We start from the raw sequence: 17,497 nt of genomic DNA on the forward strand, positions 1-17,497 counted from the left end.
CATTTCGACATTTTTATTCTAGATAAAATATGCTTTCAATAGAAAAAGAAAATTCAAGAGTTGCTACAACTAAACCATTAGATGAACTTTTTACGAATGTCGGTCAAAAGTTTGAGACAGAGACCGTAAAGCATGAAGGCTATCGTTTTGACTACCCATTAAGATGGCTAAGAGACCCATCTGTCACAAAAGCTATTGGCTTTCGTAGAATGAAGTTTGTGTCCTGTAGAAGATAAAAGTTTTCCATTTATTGTAAGGTTTCATATAGATTATATATCTGAAGGGAAACGAAAAATGTGGGAAGAAATTGAGCTAATACAAGTTGACCTTTCATCTTCTCTACAGACTGCGTTAAAAAATATAGAAGATAAAATAATTCATGTTATGCAAAATATGCTGATGAATATGCAAATACCGAGAGCACACTTTATGTGAGAATTGTATATGACAAACAAAATTCACAAGTGTCATTTCAAATCTACGAAGACAATCCAAAGAAAGACGAACAAATATATACAGAATTCACTGCAATGTCATGGTATTATTTGCAAAGAATGTTAAATCAGAAAGTCGAACTTCCTTTAGCAAATATTTACAGTCGATATGCAAGAGATGAACCATATTTATTTAAAGATGTTTTCGACTCCAGCTGCTATTATTGTTCATGCTTCATTTTCTGGCGCACAAAACTCTTTCTTATGCTTGGCAAATGACTTTTCGAAAAACCTACAAAGTTATACGAACCACCAAGTGGAAGTATTTCAGACTTTCAAGTATGGTTTACTACAGATGGAAGAAAAAGAATAATTCCATTATACCATGCGTTTTCTTAGAACTTAGTTTCATATACAACTACTATCGAACGGTAAAAAATATAATTTTTTAATACGGTTGAGGTGTTGGATTTGGTTGCCAACTAGACTGTGGTGCAGGTTCAGGCTGTTGTATAACAGGAGCTTGTTCTTCTGGTTCAGGGTCTTTAGGTATAATACCAACGAACTGACCTACTCTTTTACCAATATTTTTGACCGTTCCAAATTCCTCTTCCTACGGTTTTTATTCCATTCCATATACCTCTTCCAACATTTCGAAAGAAGTTTCCTATCTTACTGAAGAAACCCATTTTACTATATGTAAAATCTAATGTCCGCCTAGTCTCTTACGTTTCCTGTTGAGTTCCATAGCATTCTTTAACTGGAGCTCATACATTCTGTTTTCCTCTGGTAGAAAACATATTCTGGGTCAACTCCTGTGTTCGCGTCATCTGCATAAGTTGTTTATATCCCACTTCAGGGTTTGTATAAAACTCTTTCCATCCATATTTGCATACCATGGTGGCAAACCTAACGCAGCGTCATTTGACATGGCAGTTTGCATTTGTACATCTGTTGGCACTTGACCATAGTTTGCCATTGCAGTTTGTATTCTAACTTCATTTGGAATATTCTCTGGGTTTGGTTGTCCAGGTTGCTGTGCATTCGCTAAGTTCTGTGCGTCCATTTAATATTAGATAAAAATATCTCTTACGAGTACATATACTGAACATTTGCAGGCATTGGTTCATCTTCATATTCTCTATATCTTTCTGCCACGTCAAATAAATAAATGACACAATGGAAAAAACCTAAAACAAGTAGTCCTATTTCAAACACATTTACTTACTAGTAAAATTTCTTTGTTATGACACTTTCTCCAGTTTATAGGACCTCTCTCATATTCTATCTTGTCATATCTAAACTCATAGTCAGTATGTCCTCTAACCATCTCATGACACTTTCCAAACCACTTTTTATCGGATGTAAAGTAAAAGCATGGATGGTTATGTAAAACGTCTAAAGTTTCTAAAGAGTCTCTCAAAGTCCAGTCTACTTGGTATTGAAAATCCATGTGTTATAGAACGGCGGGTCCACTATAAAGAAAACATTTTCCTTGTCTTTATATTTTTTCATACAACTCTGTCCAATGACATCTCACAACTCTATACCCTCAGTATATTTTTTCTATGTTCTCTTTGAAAACATTTGTATAGTTAAAGATATAAAACTTTTGACATAAGTGTTTCAATGTCATGAACTCTTATAGCACCACTATATAATAGTCTAGCAGATATACTATCCAGTCAATATACTCTGCTTTTTCAAAACCTCTCTGACAGTATTTTTCTTATCTAATGGTATACGTTCCATCTTACCTATAGGTATCTTTTTCTTTTAACTCTTTCAATATTTTGTTTGTGTCTGGTAATGTTTGAGACGGTCCATATAGTTGTCGAAGTCATTGCATATAATCTTTGAGTCAGGAAATATTGTATGGCACAAATGAGATATATAGAAACTTCCACCGAACAAGTCTACAAATGTTAGACCATTCGGTAGTTTCTTAAGTTCTCTCAATAGAATATCTTTACATCTACTCTTATTTCCAAAGAAGGTAACGGTGGTTTTGTAAAATTCATTTTATATATATAATAAAAATGTTTTTTCCTGAAAAGTGACAGAAAAGTGACAAAACATGTACGAAGAAGTCTTGAAAATTCAAGAGGGTAGAAAAGAGGTTAGAAAAGAGGTTATATCTAACCTTCTACCCTAAACATTATTTTTGTCTGATTTTACGAAGAAGTCTTGACAAAACATGAAAACATATATAATTTGTGAAAAGCTCCTGGAAGACCCGTATATAAGAACTTCATTTATACTAAACATCTTCGGGGCTAGAGGGCACGAAGTGCCTGGAAGCCCCACTTCCCTTTTTTTTTTTTTTTTTTTTTTTCAACTCATGATTCAATTTCATTGTAATGATAAATATACACTCAGACTCATACCTTAAAAGGCAAACCCAAATTTTAGCTAAAAGTGACAGGGGAAAAAAACGTTTAGTATTAAAAAAAAAGACCGATGAGAGCTTCGTTCGAAATATAGAGGGAACTGAGAATGCGCAACCATTCTCAGGGAATATTGGATGCTATTCCCGTTCCCTCTGTATGGAAAATTGAGGTTTTCAAAGGGAGTTAAAATAATATCAAATTTATACTAATTTACTTCAAAATACAAAAGTATTTGACAGCTAAAATTAGTTACTTTAGCAAGCCTATCAATACCCTTTTACGATTATTGCTACTTTTTTCGAAATAAAAGTAAAAACAAATTTATACTAATTTACTTCAAAATACAAAAGTATTTGACAGCTAAAATTAGTTACTTTAGCAAGCCTATCAATACCCTTTTACGATTATTGCTACTTTTTCGAAATAAAAGTAAAAACAAATTTATACTAATTTACTTCAAAATACAAAAGTATTTGACAGCTAAAATTAGTTACTTTAGCAAGCCTATCAATACCCTTTTACGATTATTGCTACTTTTTCGAAATAAAAGTAAAAACAAATTTATACTAATTTACTTCAAAATACAAAAGTATTTGACAGCTAAAATTAGTTACTTTAGCAAGCCTATCAATACCCTTTTACGATTATTGCTACTTTTTCGAAATAAAATAAATTTATTATCAAAAACCTTTTTTTTCTTAGTAAAAATAAACGAAATTTTTTACCTTATGAACTTTTGATGGAAATATGCAAATTTAAAATAATAAAGAAAGCCGCGAGCGAAGCGATCGGCTTAGTTCGAAGATTTTGATTCAAATCTTTGCTGATCTGTAATTCGCGGAAGCCGCGAGCGAATCGAGCGGCTTAGGTCTAAAATTTTGATTCAAATCTTTGCTTATATTCCTTAAATTCTTTATGAAACTCGCAACAGTTCCATAAAAATTTTTAAATTCTAAACTGTCGAAATTACCGATCGGTAATCACACCCTTCACAGGTGTGTCACTTTTTACAGGTGTGTCACTTTTAGCTTAAATTCCCCCTCCTCTACCTTAAAATTTAATATTCTGCATCTCACGAAATTACGCTCAGAATCCGTAGCTATTATAATAAAATGTTTCATCAGTGCACATTATTATACCCCTTGAAATATCAGGTCCAATTTATCGGGCCGTTTTCGAGAAAAAATCATTTTAAATATATTACTACTACCTTTCACTAACCTGGCTTCCCTTTATTTACAAAATAAAGTGAAGACTCATAAATCTAGGCTGATTTAAGCCGAACCATCTTATCAGATAGGTTCAAGATCCAAATAAATGAAGTAATACAAACTTTTGCTATAAACATAAATATTTTAGTGAAGAATTCACTTTCCTTTGATATGTCAAGAAAAATCTTAGAGTGTCATTAGTTAAATATTACAATCAAACGATTATACAAAAAGATTTCACGAATTTCTAATGGATTTAGACTTGAATGTTCAATTTCTTGATTGTTCACGTTTAGTAATCCCAACTTCTTATATCTTTTTTACATAAAACCTTTTGTATATCTACAAAAAAAAATAATTTTTTTTTTCTACTTTGATTTTAAACTAAATTCATTATACCTAAGGGTTTCGTTTTGCGAAAAAAACGTACAATACGCAATTTCGCTAAAAAAACATTTAGCTAGCAATTTCGACCTTTGACTCCACTCAAGACGTCACTTTTTTAATTTTGCGGTATCATATTTTTGGAAAATCTTTATGAATATTATATAAAAAGTCTCTTTAATATCTATATTTCATATTTTTATCGATTTTTAAAGTTTTTGCGAAAAGTATTCAATTATTTTTGCTATTTGGTCGGGTAAATGTCAGATTTGCGCATTTTCTGATATGATATTCAGATTCTACTGTTGATAATAATGCTTATAGAACCCTCTTGCTATTGTGTCAAAATTGCGAAACCGATAGCAAAAATATCTCGCAATATCAAAATTGAGATATTGAGTGAATTATGCATTATAGAGATTAAAAATCTGATTTGTGAAAACATCTCATCAGTTTCTAGCTAATTCAAAAATCTTTACTATCTTATTCGATTAAAATGAAAAGGGAATAGTTTCATTATGCTTTAAATGACAGCCTTATAATATAATCATAGTTTTCGCTCAATATGCAGCATTTTTTTTCGAAATCTATGGTCAATGTCCTAAATACTGATTGCTTTGCATTCATATCTCTTACATTTTCTATACCCACATCACTATTCATTGCTATTCCTATCTTTTTCATTTTTGTTTGTTTCTCATAATTTCTCAAAAAACATGATAACTTGATATTTGTAAATATCATACTTTATAACGTAAATAAGAACTTGACCTATTAAGAAAAGCAGTAATGAAAAGAAAATCTGAAATTCATAAAAATTACAAGTTTCTGATGACAATTAGCTTAATTAAACCAGGTACAAGATTATATAATTGTATTTTCTATCCAATTATCCATATAATATCTTATCCAGAAAAAATAACTTGATCAATACCAAATGATTTTTTAACTAGTAAATAAAGTATTTTCTTTATGGCATTCCAAACGGGAACCGCGGTTGGTTACCATGGATTTCCGTCACCGGTCACATTTTAAAGATTTTTAAAGCCTTATAAAAATATGCTTTGTAAATCATTTTTTGTAAATCGGCAAAAATTTGGTAATTTTCTTCAACTAATAAATCTGCGAATAGCATTTATAATACAAGAACAATCTTTTAAAATGCGTTTGATTCATTTTTGTATAATTTCATATAGGCACATATATTCTTCCGGGACTTTCCGTGATTTTACCGTAAAATCATTAGTTTACACCAATTTTTCCGTATTTTGAATAGTTTACTGCACTTTTTCCGTAAAATTGAGTTACGGGAATCCGCAAAATTTCCGGACCTCATTTTTCATAGAATATAATAATAATATTTGATAAAAAGATATATTATTTATATTTTTGATTTTTGAATTACGGAAAAAGTGAATTGATAACTTGATTTTTTTATATGGTTAATTTTTCAAATGATATTATGAAGATCTAAAATATTAAAAGTAAAAAATTGAATTACGGAAAAAGTGAGGTCAAAAGTGAAATAAATTTGCAGAACAATTTTCATTGAAATAAGACATTGAGTATCACACTTTAGTGAATCAACATCTATAAGAATGAAGTGTTTTGAAGCTGAAATAATATTGAATAGAAATTAATTTTTTCTGAAATTTTGAATGAAATTATGGAAATAAAAAAATTACTAAATATTGTATTCATACAAATATATTATTTTAAAGGAAAATAGATGCTGATAGAAACGATGAAAAATTTTGAAAACTTTACAATTAATTTATGTTCGTTAACCACAGAGCTTGCAATCCAAAGCTCACGTTAGACTACAAGAGTCATGAAGTCTCATACTAAGGGATATCCAACATATATTTTAATAATCTAATGTTTGTGACAAATATTCAACATAAAATTAAGTTTTCGTTTCGTTACAAGGCATTCATACTTTGGAATATCATATTTAATGTACAGAAAAGTTAATATTAAACAATACATGCTAAAGAATTAATAAATAAGATAATAAAATAAATTTATACGTAATTACTTTCATTTAATATGCTTTATGCTGTATAATATTGATTAAGAGGCATTAAAAGGTTCCATAGTCTGCTTTTATAGGCAAGATTTTTGATAAAAATTTTAAATTTTGAAAAATGATGAGAAAAGGAAAAAAAAGGTAAATGAAAGCAAGAGGAGGGAAAAAAAAGAAAGGGAAGGGAAAAATAAAAGAAAGAAGGACATATAAAAATTTAGATGCGCATTCTTAATGCCGAGGCGGCTTGCCGCCGAGGCGCGATTTTTTTAGGCCTCTACGGTAACCCGGCAATGTTTTTTTAAATCTTGTACAGCCCTAATTTTCTTTACACACACATTGTATATCATAGTTTTTTTTTGGTTTCGCAAAACATCCAAAAACAAATATGCTATAAAAGTGACAATTTTAGCAAAACGAAACCCTTATTATACCTTGTTGATACCAAGTAAAAGCTTAATAATAAAATCCTTAAAACAAGCTAAAAATTTTTCATTAATAAATCTTAAGTAATATTGCAGTATTTATGTTGAAACTATGATTCATTTCGCATTAGCATCAATTATAATGTGCATCTATTTTTCCAAAAATTTTCCATTTTTCATTGTTCGTTATCAAATTTGTATTTTTTACATTGATAAAGATTTTTTTGAATTTTTTTTGGAAAAATTACTTCGTTCTAGAGCTTGAAGAATGAGGCCATTACTATCTATTATATAACTTAAAAATTATTCACAACTCAAAAACATCATAAATCAGGAAATCATCTATAAATTTGTTTCTATCACAACAAATAACAGGTTTCAAAAGAAGTATGCAATATAAACTTCATAAACATAATGCAATATATAGATTTTCGTATAGTTATCCCCTTTAAACTCATTTTTGATTTAAATCTTTTCTAAATTATCTTGACACGCTGAATTATCTCATTACATGTTAGGGTGGAAGAATCTACACATATGGGTAAAGAATTTCTTTGTGATAAAAATCCTTTCATATAAGGAATTGAAGTAAGATTTCTTAAATCTTTCTCACTCCTAAAGTAATACAGAATTTTATATACACAACATATCCATTGATAAAATAAATATCAGTTTCATATAAATTAAAGAAATATAATTTTGATAATAATATCGCCAAAATGCCTCGACAGATTTCCGCGATTCCATGTATATCAGTTTCACAGCAGGTGGTAAGTATATATCCACTAGCAAAATTGAAAACTGAGCGAGAAAATTTATCTGGACTACCTTTGTTAAAAATTTCACATAATGTGAAGTGAAAATTAGTCAAATTTTTTAATGACCTACAAAGTTCATCCTAAAGATTTAAAACAGATTTCAACCTTGGTCGATGAGTGCTCTGACCTGGTTGAACAATGTATAGGGTTGTTAGCTGAATACCAGCCAGAGCAACCAAAACCAAAACCAAAACCAAAACCATCAAATGAGATCCCAAATAATATTCTTTTCAATTACGTAGAGTTAGATAAGATCGGTTGGAATCTTGGACAAACAATGAAAATTGAATACATTAAGGACCAATATATTGAAGCTACACTTTTAGACGGCAAAAATGATAAAACTTACGATTTTCTTGCTGACAAACTTAATGACAAAGTATACATTGTTCAAGAATATTTCAATCCATACAAACATGTTGGTCTCTTATGCCAAAACCAAATATTTATCATAAGGTTCAACAAAAACTCATTCGATGGAACTAAACTACAAAATCTCCTTTCAAAGGCAACTTTGATTGCATCAAATCCCAATCTCATTCTTAACGACTACCCATCACTTCAAGTCAAAGATCTTTTAACCGAGATTACTAACTTTACTGATCTTGATTTGAGATTTTCATTCCATTCAGCTTCAAAATATTTATCAATTTTCAATTATAAAGATAAACCGAGAAAGCCAGATTCGCATCTGTTCCAAATCATTTATATGTTACTTTGCAACAAATTAGCTGTCGAAAAACTCAATTCTCAAAAGAGATTACCAGATTTGGAAATTTCGGAAACAGAAGGTTTCACAGTTCCACCAGAATACGTTGAAGGCGTCAATGCCATGTCGATCAAAGCCAAAGTTCCAGTTGATCCCGGTTTTTCAATTAATGTCCAAACTAATGAAGGCAACACTTATGAAATCAATTATCTTCTTTCCAACGATCCAATGTTTGAATATTTATTACAAGATATCAAAGATACAACAATTTATGTATCAAGTCACCACAAAACAGCCACTCTATTAGACAATTCAAATTCTATTACAGTAATAAAAGTTGTTGATGATGCATTTCTTGATCAGCTTGTTGAATTAGATAACAGAGCTGATATCACTGTAAGAGCAAACAATTTTGATGATTTCAGGAAATTCTTTGGACAAAATCGTCAAGTTGCTATGAAAAAGAAAACAATTACAATCGATCCACAAAGACAATTCGTGAGAACAAAAGATTTGCCATTTGCAGAATTCTTGAATGAGCCTTCTGGTAACCTTCCTGTGCCAGTCATTATCTCTTTGGCTTTGAACGCAAATTACAGAGTTTTTGCAATTAGAGATAATCATAGCCTTAACAAAATGTCTATGCAGGGAAGTCAAATTTCTGAACAATCTGATTTATAAAGATATATTTTTTTTTTCTATTGATACATTGAAAATTTTGAATGTCGATATGGCCATGATCGTCTATATGATTATGACAATAAGCAATATCCAAATTTTTGAAAATATTGTGGTATTGCATTTCATAATTTTACGATCATTATTTCGGTGAATGGCTTTTCGACAACATTTGATTGGATTCTTATCATTTTTCTCTATTTTTTTGATATTTTATGCCTTCTCGATCAATGAATTCTACCGTAAACTTCATTATACTGTTCCAAAAGTTGAAATTAACAAAAATTATCCTTCATTTAACAAGAGTAGTGATCCGATTATAATCACTCATGCAACAGATATACATGTATCACATCTACACCCTCGTACTTACTATCGCCTTAACAAAACTCTTAATTTTTGGGAGAAAATGATCAAACCAGTTTTTGCAGTTCTCAGCGGAGACCTTACTGACAACTATTCACATAAGAAATCGCCTTGCTACGCATATCCTATTGAAAAACATTGGAAAATTTACAATGATACGATAACAAATTCAGGTTTGAATTTAGACAGATTATTTGAAATATTTGGCAATCACGACTTATTTGGTGTTTACGATTGGGACGATAACAAGTCCTACGCTTCAATTTATACAAAAACAAAGAGATCAAGTTTCCACGCTTTTTCCCAAGTCAGAAACGGAGTAAAACTTATTGGATTCGTTCCGTGTGAGATACCTTTTGGCAATGGCCCACAACAAGTCGTTGCAACAATGAGAACAAAGTACTTAGACGAACTTGAACGTGAATTACAACAAAAAAGTGACGCGAAATACGTTATTATTGTCTGTCACTTCACTCATGAGTTTATTTATCCATTACGTGCTCGATCTACATCCGGGAAGACCTACGAAGACCTGATCAGAGAATACAATGTCACATGTTTATTGACAGGCCATGTTCATCCTAAAAAACTTGAATTTGTTCATTACGCAAACACAATGGAATTAACAATGATGTCGATGAAGAAATACGATTTCTTTGCGTTATTGTCATTGGATAATGGAAGAATCAATTATGAGCAACATAGCTTTAATGATTCACAAATAAGTCTAATAACAAATCCTGCTCCTTCGAAATTACAAAGTTTTAATTTCATAGACAAAAAAATGCCTGTCAGAATTGTCACTTTTTCAAATTTAAAGAACAAGAGTTTCAAAGTTAAAGGAAAAGGAATTGAAGGAGAACTTAAATGGGAGAAATATCTTGATGAAAATGTTTCTTTGTATTCAAAAGAATTCGAATTCCAAAGTGGAGTTCAAAATTTGACAATTTCCGGAGATTTAAATCAAACAATCGAAATAGCAGTTGATAGTGAATCAGGACCATTCCATGAGACTCACAGATGGTTGTTTAATTCTTATCTTGGTGAATACATGTTAGTTTTGTATGCTCCTTTCTATATTGTGATGTTAATTGAAATTATTTGGCCACTTAAAATTTTTGATGAAACAGCTTTGTCTATTGTTGATGATACAAAGAAAGGGAGTATTTTGCAAGCAATTTTCTTTGGTCCTTTAGTTATATCTAATTTATTATCTAGAATTACATTTAGAGTTAAGTTTGTTGTATATTTAAGTCTTCTTTGGCCACTATTTTTGCCACAAATGTTTTATCCTGTTAATGGAAAGTTTTCAATTTTGTGGTCATTTGGATATACTGTAGGATTCACTCCTGTATTTGATACATTCTCTGTTCTATGCACTGCTTTGTATTATTTGAGTTATGTCCCCCTTGTTTGTTACGGAGCTGTTATTAGTTTTATCATCAAAAGAGATGGTTTATCTTTTTATTTTATTTTCGAAGTTTTCGTTCTTTTCTTCTTTGTTTATCAAGTTTATTTGTTCGTCAAAAAATACATTGCAGAGATTGGTTGGCAGTATTACTGGTATTTTGCATTCCCTTATTTCCAACTTCCAATTGCTGCTGTTTTAGTTTTCTTGTATGATATATTCAAAGAAAGGAAACAGAAGAAGAAAGATGATTAATATTTATAATATCATATTGTTCTTATTAAAATCTATCTATATATTATATATTAAAAATATTTGAACTCTTTTTAAAATGACATCGTTTGATACTTGTAGGAAAATCATTCAGAATTAATATATAAATGCTAAATCCAGTGGAATTACAACATGTCTATACTCATTGGGTCATGTTGAACAAGAGTGAGAAAAATTACAATATGCGTGTTACATTTTTTATATACAGTAACTTCATATTGAAATAAATTCATTAGTTCAGAATAAATAATCCGTGACATTTATTTTTCTAAGACCAAACTTTTTGTGTCATTTTATTTATCAAAAGTCACATCTATATTTAAAATCTCATTTCATATATGATGCATTTCCTTGAAATTCATTCAATTACTTATAAATTAGCCATAATTAGTATGACTATTATGAAATAAATAAGCTTAATTCAATAGAATGTTTTTAGTATTATATCATTGCTATGAATGGTGTTATTGGTAAACTGTTGACATTAAAGCGATAACAATCTTTAGTTATCATATTTGAGCACGGTTTTGTACTTAATTGCGGTAACTTGCTAAATGTAATTAGACTATCAATATATGTTTTGTTTTTATTTTCTATCAAACAGCCGCATGAGAGTTGATTACAGCCTTTGAAAGCATCCTCTCCAACATCAATAACACTTGCTGGAATATTTATCATCTTTAGATTTATGCAGCCGTCGAATGTACTCTTTGAAATATTAGCAACACTATTACTTGGAATGAAAATAGAAACAAGATTGACGCAGCTCATAAAAGCACCTTCACTAATTGTTACTGTACTTCCTGGAAGAGAAAAGAATTTCACTTGAGATACAGGTGGAAATAGAATCAAAGATGTTTGCTGCCTATCAAATAAGGCTTCTGTAACAATTCTATATCTAGTACTCTCGCAGTTAATACTTGCAATTCTAAAGCAATCCCTAAATGCACCACTTTTGATAAATTCAAGTGATGAATCTGCTGGAATATTAATTGTTGAAAGTGATTGACATGAATAAAATGCATTACTGCTTATTTGGTAAACAGATGATGGAACATCAAGTGTAGAAATTGCAGTGTTACTGAAAGAAGAAACTCCAAGAAGAGTAATTCTTGCTGGGAAATTAATTGATTCTAAGTTTGTGTTATCACTAAAACAGAAATCACTAATATTTGTCATGCCACTGCAGCTGCTTAAATCTACAGACAGCAAACTGCAACCTTGGAAACCATTATTTCCTATAGTAGTTAATGAGTCATGGAATGTAACTATATTCAGATTGGAGCATCTAGAGAATGAAGAAATTCCAATATATTTCAATTTCAATGGCAATTTTATAGTTGTCAATGAAGTGCATCCGTAAAAACAATTATCTGGAATTGATATAATATCACTTTGCTCGAAATTCACAGATGATAATGCAATACAATTGGAGAATGACGAATCTCCAATAGATCTGCAGCTATTTAAAACAATTGACTGTAATTTTTGGCAATTTTGGAATGCAAAATTCCCAATTGATTTGATATAAATTGGAAGATTTACAAATTCCATTTTTGTGCAATCAGTAAAAGCACTTTCTAAAATTGTTTCTAATTTGGAATCACTTGGGAACACCATTCTAGTAATGAAATTTTTACCGGAAAAAACAGATTTCTTTATTAAGGTAACATCTTTATGAATATTAATTGTTGTCTGTGATGTTCCAATATGTTGTGAAATTGTTGAATTATCTCTTGTCATAATAATATACTCATCATTTATATAAAAATTGGAATTTCCGCTAAAGTATAACTTTGTTCCTGGATCGAAAACTTGACCATTTAACTGTGTCAAATTTTCGGGTAATGTCACCTCTTTCAAGTTTGGACATTTCATGAAGCAGCCTTTATCAATCCTTGTTAATGTGTCTGGTAATTCAATTGAGGATAAGTTTGTATCCCAGAAGCACATTTCCGGTAGCAAATTTAATCCTTTTGGAAGTTTAACTCTAGTTAATTTCTTGCATCCGGCAAATGCATTATTATAAATAATTGTTACCGAATCTGGTATATCTATCTCTGTTATTTGAATCTGAGTCATTGAATAAGATGCAATGGATGTCAACGTTGATGGTAAAGTAACACTTGGAAATATAGACCAAACAAATGCGGAACTAGCAAATCTAGTAATCCCTTCAGGAATAACTAAATCTCCAGTTTTTCTTGAAGGATATGCAACTGCTGTTTTAGTTTCATTATTTATTAATATTCCGTTAGTAATAGTGAAAATTTTGTTGTCTCTGCTTACAAGGATTTCTTCTAAATAGCAATATTCGAATATTTCTGCCATAATTGATGTAACTTTTGAAGGAATAGTAAATGATTTAACTTTACTCATTCTAATAACCCATTTTCCTATTTCAGTAATTTCGCTGTCAAGTGGTATGTCAACTAACTCTAATGAACTACAAAACGCAAAACAAGACATGGGAAGAATCGTTAATTTTGAAGGAATTGTTATGTTTTTGAGATTCGTACTATAAAAAACTTTATCACCCAAAATTTCAAGATTTTGAGGAAGTGTGACAGCCCCTAATGATTTACAAGACTCAAAGGCGCTGTTTGAGATAGTTTTTAGGCTTAAACAATTTGTAAAATCGATCGATTGAATTACTGTGCAATAATAGAATGCATAATTTTGGATTTGAGTTAATTTTGATCCTACTGGAAATGAAACTGATTCTAATGTTCCGTTGCAGTTTTTGAAAGCATATGTATTTTCATTTCGACCTGATATAGTAATTGCATTTGGATGAATCGATATACATCTGGCCCCAGAATCCGTATCATCTAATATTTCATAATTATTTAAGTAAAGACCAGTATCATATTTAGGCAATTAAAAGGAACTCTTCAATTTGAAAAATGACAGATAAATTTGAGGATGTTTTATTGTCGTCTGGAAAAAGTGACAAAATTATTATTGTCGTCTAAAAAGGTGACAAATTATTATTGTCGTCTGGAAAAGTGACAAAATTATCATTGTCGTCTAAAAAATAGATTTTTCAAGCATGTTTCGGTACCTAAATAAAGGAAGAACATCAATTCCATCTATGTATATAGTATGCAAACACGCATGATATATGGAGTAGCTCTTTATCTGGCTAAAAATCCTATTATTTGAAAATTCGCATTGTCGTCTAAAACCGCCAGACGACAATAATAATACCCCGATAAATTTTATATTCTAAAATTCAATGGTAAACTATGAAAAGTCTAAGCTAGCTTTGAATCTTATTTTTAAGAGAGTTCGAAATTGGTTCGGCTCAAATTTTCATAATTCAATAAAAAAATTAAAAATTCAATAACAAAGTCATTTTATAATATTATGAAAAATAAAAACATAAATTGTATAGAAAATATGCATCTGGAATACAATGCAACGTTGCTGCATACTTTGTCTGCATAATTTGCACAAACATCAAAGATATTTGTAGGGAATGTTAGTACGGAAACGCAATTTGGATCAAAATCAATGTCTCCATTACCATCGTATATACAATTTTTCAAAGAAATTATTCCTAAATTTGCCTTTCCCATTTTGTTACCAATGATGGTAGAATTCGATACATAATAGTGTTCATTATAGGGCTGTACAAAATCGAGAAAAACATTGCCGTGCGGTAATATAGGGTCAAAAAAATCGCGCCTCGGCGGCTCCGCCGCCTCGGCACTATTAAGTGCGCATTATATTTAATATGTCCTTCTTTTTTTTCTTTTTTCTTCTTCTTCTTTTCCTTTCCTTCTTCCTCTCCTTCCTCTTCTTTCCTTCTCCTTCTCTTTTTACAACAACGTCGAAGATCTTCGAATTTGATTGTTGGAAAAGCATCTATTTCAGATAAAGGATGCCTTTCTCACAGTCAACATACGAGGGTCCTGGCTGAAACGTTCTCAAAAAGCCTGAGATGGTAATTCTCTGATCACTCATAGCTGGGCAGGTAGTCATTGCTGACAATACCTGTCTTTATGCATGCATGCTTTCATGTATATGGGTTTACACTATCAATTCGCAAAGTTGTTCCGAATTCTTCCAAAATGGAAGGACCCGAAACAACTTTGCTTGTTAACGATACAGACGCATTACTTTGCATTGATACTGTGCTGAGTTGTGTAGAAAGTTTGATTAGAGTTGTTTTGTTCTGGTATCTCTCATCTTCTGATGAGAGAAATCAAAGCAAAACAACTCTAATGAATTTGTTTTCACTCATTTGTATGTAGGTTTTTAGTTCGATTGGAGCTGCTTCATAATGAGATCTCTCATCAATTGATGAGGGAGATCATAACAAAGCAGCTCTAATGTATATGCTCGTATTAACCGGGTTGTAATGCGTTGTAACGTCAGCTTGTAGTTCGTTTGGGGCCACTTCACATTGAGATGAGAAGAAATGATTAAAGGACTCTGAAAGGCTTTGGCCGTTGATGTTGTAATCGCATTACTTGGAACTAGCTGGATGCTAAGCTGTGTAGAATGTTCGATTAGAGCTGTTTTATATGATTTTTCTCATCATAAGATTGGAGGAATCATAGCAAAACAACTCTAATGGGTTTACCATCATCTACTTGTATGTAGATGTTTGGGAAATTGTCTTGTTAATCGATTTTCGAGATGACTTTCAAATGCTATCATCAAATGACAAACAAGTCTAAGATTTCTCGACAATACATCAAATCATGATGTTTGTAAGTGCGATGAGATTAGAGTTTTTGAAGGAATGACAAGAGAAGTAGGGAAGCTCGGCATTCGCCGAGCAAATTAAAAATTAACGTATGGATTAAATTTTAAGAGGAATTCAATTTTAATTACGGGTTGTTCAAATATTGATTAATATAAATTTATTAATAAGAATAAACAATTTTTGTTTTTGAATTTATTCAATTTATAGCTTTACATATAGTTTCAAAATTGTACAACTATGATTATTTCAACAAAAAATATCTTACTTTTTCACTTCACTTTCACCCTCACTTTTTCCGTAATTCAAATTTCAACATTATGTATTTTAATTCCTTATAGTATTTTTAACATAATTAATCAAATAATAATTGGAAGTTCTGAACTCACTTTTTCCGTAATTCAAAATCAAAAATATGAATAATATATCTATTTATTATATACTAATGCTATTTTCAACTAGAAGTGAGGTACGGTAATCTTACGGATTCCCGTAACTCAATTTTACGGAAAAAGTGCAGTAAACTACTCAATTTACGGGAAAAGTGTCGTAAACTATTGATGTGGCGGTAAAATCACGGTAATTCACGGAAAGCTATATGCGAAAATTTGAAATTATACAAAATCGAGCGAAACACTTTTAAATAGGTTGTTCTCGTATTTAAAATACTATTCCCAGATTTATTGTCGTCAGAATATTTCCAAATTTTTGCCGATTTACAAAAAATGATTTACAAAGCATATTTTTTAATCTAAAAAATTCCTAAAAAAGGAACCGGTGTGCGGAAACCTCGGTAAATTACCGCGGTTCCCGTTGGGACTGCCATAGTTCATTAGTATTATAAAACAAAATAAGATATTTGTTATTATTAGAAATCAGAGAAATATATTCATAATTTATATATCTATTGTCATGTCCAAGAAGTGCAGAGCATGTATTATTATATATCGTCCAAAATATTGAGCTACCACCAATAGAATCCCATCCAGAATGGAATATGACTGCTTCATCTATATGGCATTTTGAACAATTATCATTTGGAAAATAACCTGGAGAAACATCTGTCAGAATTAAATATCCAGAGGAGTTGCAGTCATAAAAGCTTATTTCACTATAATATTGCGAATTTTCTGGCTTATCTTGATTTGTTGTCAAAAATAAGCCATGAAATGGGCAATAGCACCTACAGCAGGCTACATGATCGCACGAGAAATTATTCCCACCATGAAGAACACACCCTCCGCCGAGTTTTTGACCATCTCTGGGATAAGAAGAAAGCTATTTTGGGTCCTATTATTTGTACAAATAATCTAGTTAACTATTACTCACTAAATTGTTACATATTAAGTTCTGTCAAAATGTAAGCTATTAAATTTTTTGAGAGGGAAATAATCGTCGAGGAAGTAAAAAGTGACGCTTTAGGAAATATTATTAGAAATATGATAATAAATATATTTGGAAAAAATATGTTTTTTTCAAAAATTGAAATGTTCATAGAATATTTTGAAATATGTAGGGAATTGAATTCGGTAATATATGATAAACAGGATTTTTAAATTTCAAGGAAAAATAGCTTTTGTGAATACTTTTGAGAACTCTTCTCAAAGATCATGATTCAAATATATTAAAGAGCCAAAATATTAGAGATGATTTCATAATCA

The 17,497-nt window shown here is 30.7% G+C and overlaps 3 protein-coding genes across 3 annotated transcripts, besides 7 other annotated features; 2 read left to right on the top strand and 1 right to left on the bottom strand.

Moving 5' to 3' along the window:
- Positions 1-2,769: part of a mobile genetic element that runs on past the window's edge.
- Positions 2,770-2,828: 59 nt separating this feature from the next.
- Positions 2,829-3,870: a mobile genetic element.
- Positions 3,871-6,563: 2,693 nt separating this feature from the next.
- Positions 6,564-6,766: a mobile genetic element.
- A 983-nt stretch (positions 6,767-7,749) lies between these two features.
- On the top strand, positions 7,750-9,078 carry TVAGG3_0665880 (uncharacterized protein; the record flags this gene model as incomplete). The annotated part of the gene is made up of 1 exon (XM_001314098.1): positions 7,750-9,078. The coding sequence occupies one exon, from the start codon at positions 7,750-7,752 to the stop codon at positions 9,076-9,078; it is 1,329 nt and encodes a 442-aa protein (XP_001314107.1).
- A 146-nt stretch (positions 9,079-9,224) lies between these two features.
- Positions 9,225-11,162, top strand: TVAGG3_0665890 (helicase related family; the record flags this gene model as incomplete). The annotated part of the gene is made up of 1 exon (XM_001314097.1): positions 9,230-11,104. The coding sequence occupies one exon, from the start codon at positions 9,230-9,232 to the stop codon at positions 11,102-11,104; it is 1,875 nt and encodes a 624-aa protein (XP_001314106.1).
- Positions 11,163-11,563: 401 nt separating this feature from the next.
- TVAGG3_0665900 (antigen BSP-related family) lies at positions 11,564-13,591 on the bottom strand (the record flags this gene model as incomplete). Its single annotated transcript, XM_001314096.1, has 1 exon — positions 11,564-13,591. The coding sequence occupies one exon, from the start codon at positions 13,589-13,591 to the stop codon at positions 11,564-11,566; it is 2,028 nt and encodes a 675-aa protein (XP_001314105.1).
- Positions 13,592-14,749: 1,158 nt separating this feature from the next.
- Positions 14,750-16,663: a mobile genetic element.
- Positions 15,280-15,540: a mobile genetic element.
- Positions 15,870-15,943: a mobile genetic element.
- Positions 16,664-17,169: 506 nt separating the features above from the next.
- Positions 17,170-17,211: a mobile genetic element.
- The last annotated feature ends 286 nt before the right edge of the window (positions 17,212-17,497 follow it).

The sequence above is a fragment of the Trichomonas vaginalis genome, chromosome III (assembly GCF_026262505.1).
Source record: "Trichomonas vaginalis G3 chromosome III, whole genome shotgun sequence".
NCBI lineage: Eukaryota > Parabasalia > Trichomonadida > Trichomonadidae > Trichomonas > Trichomonas vaginalis.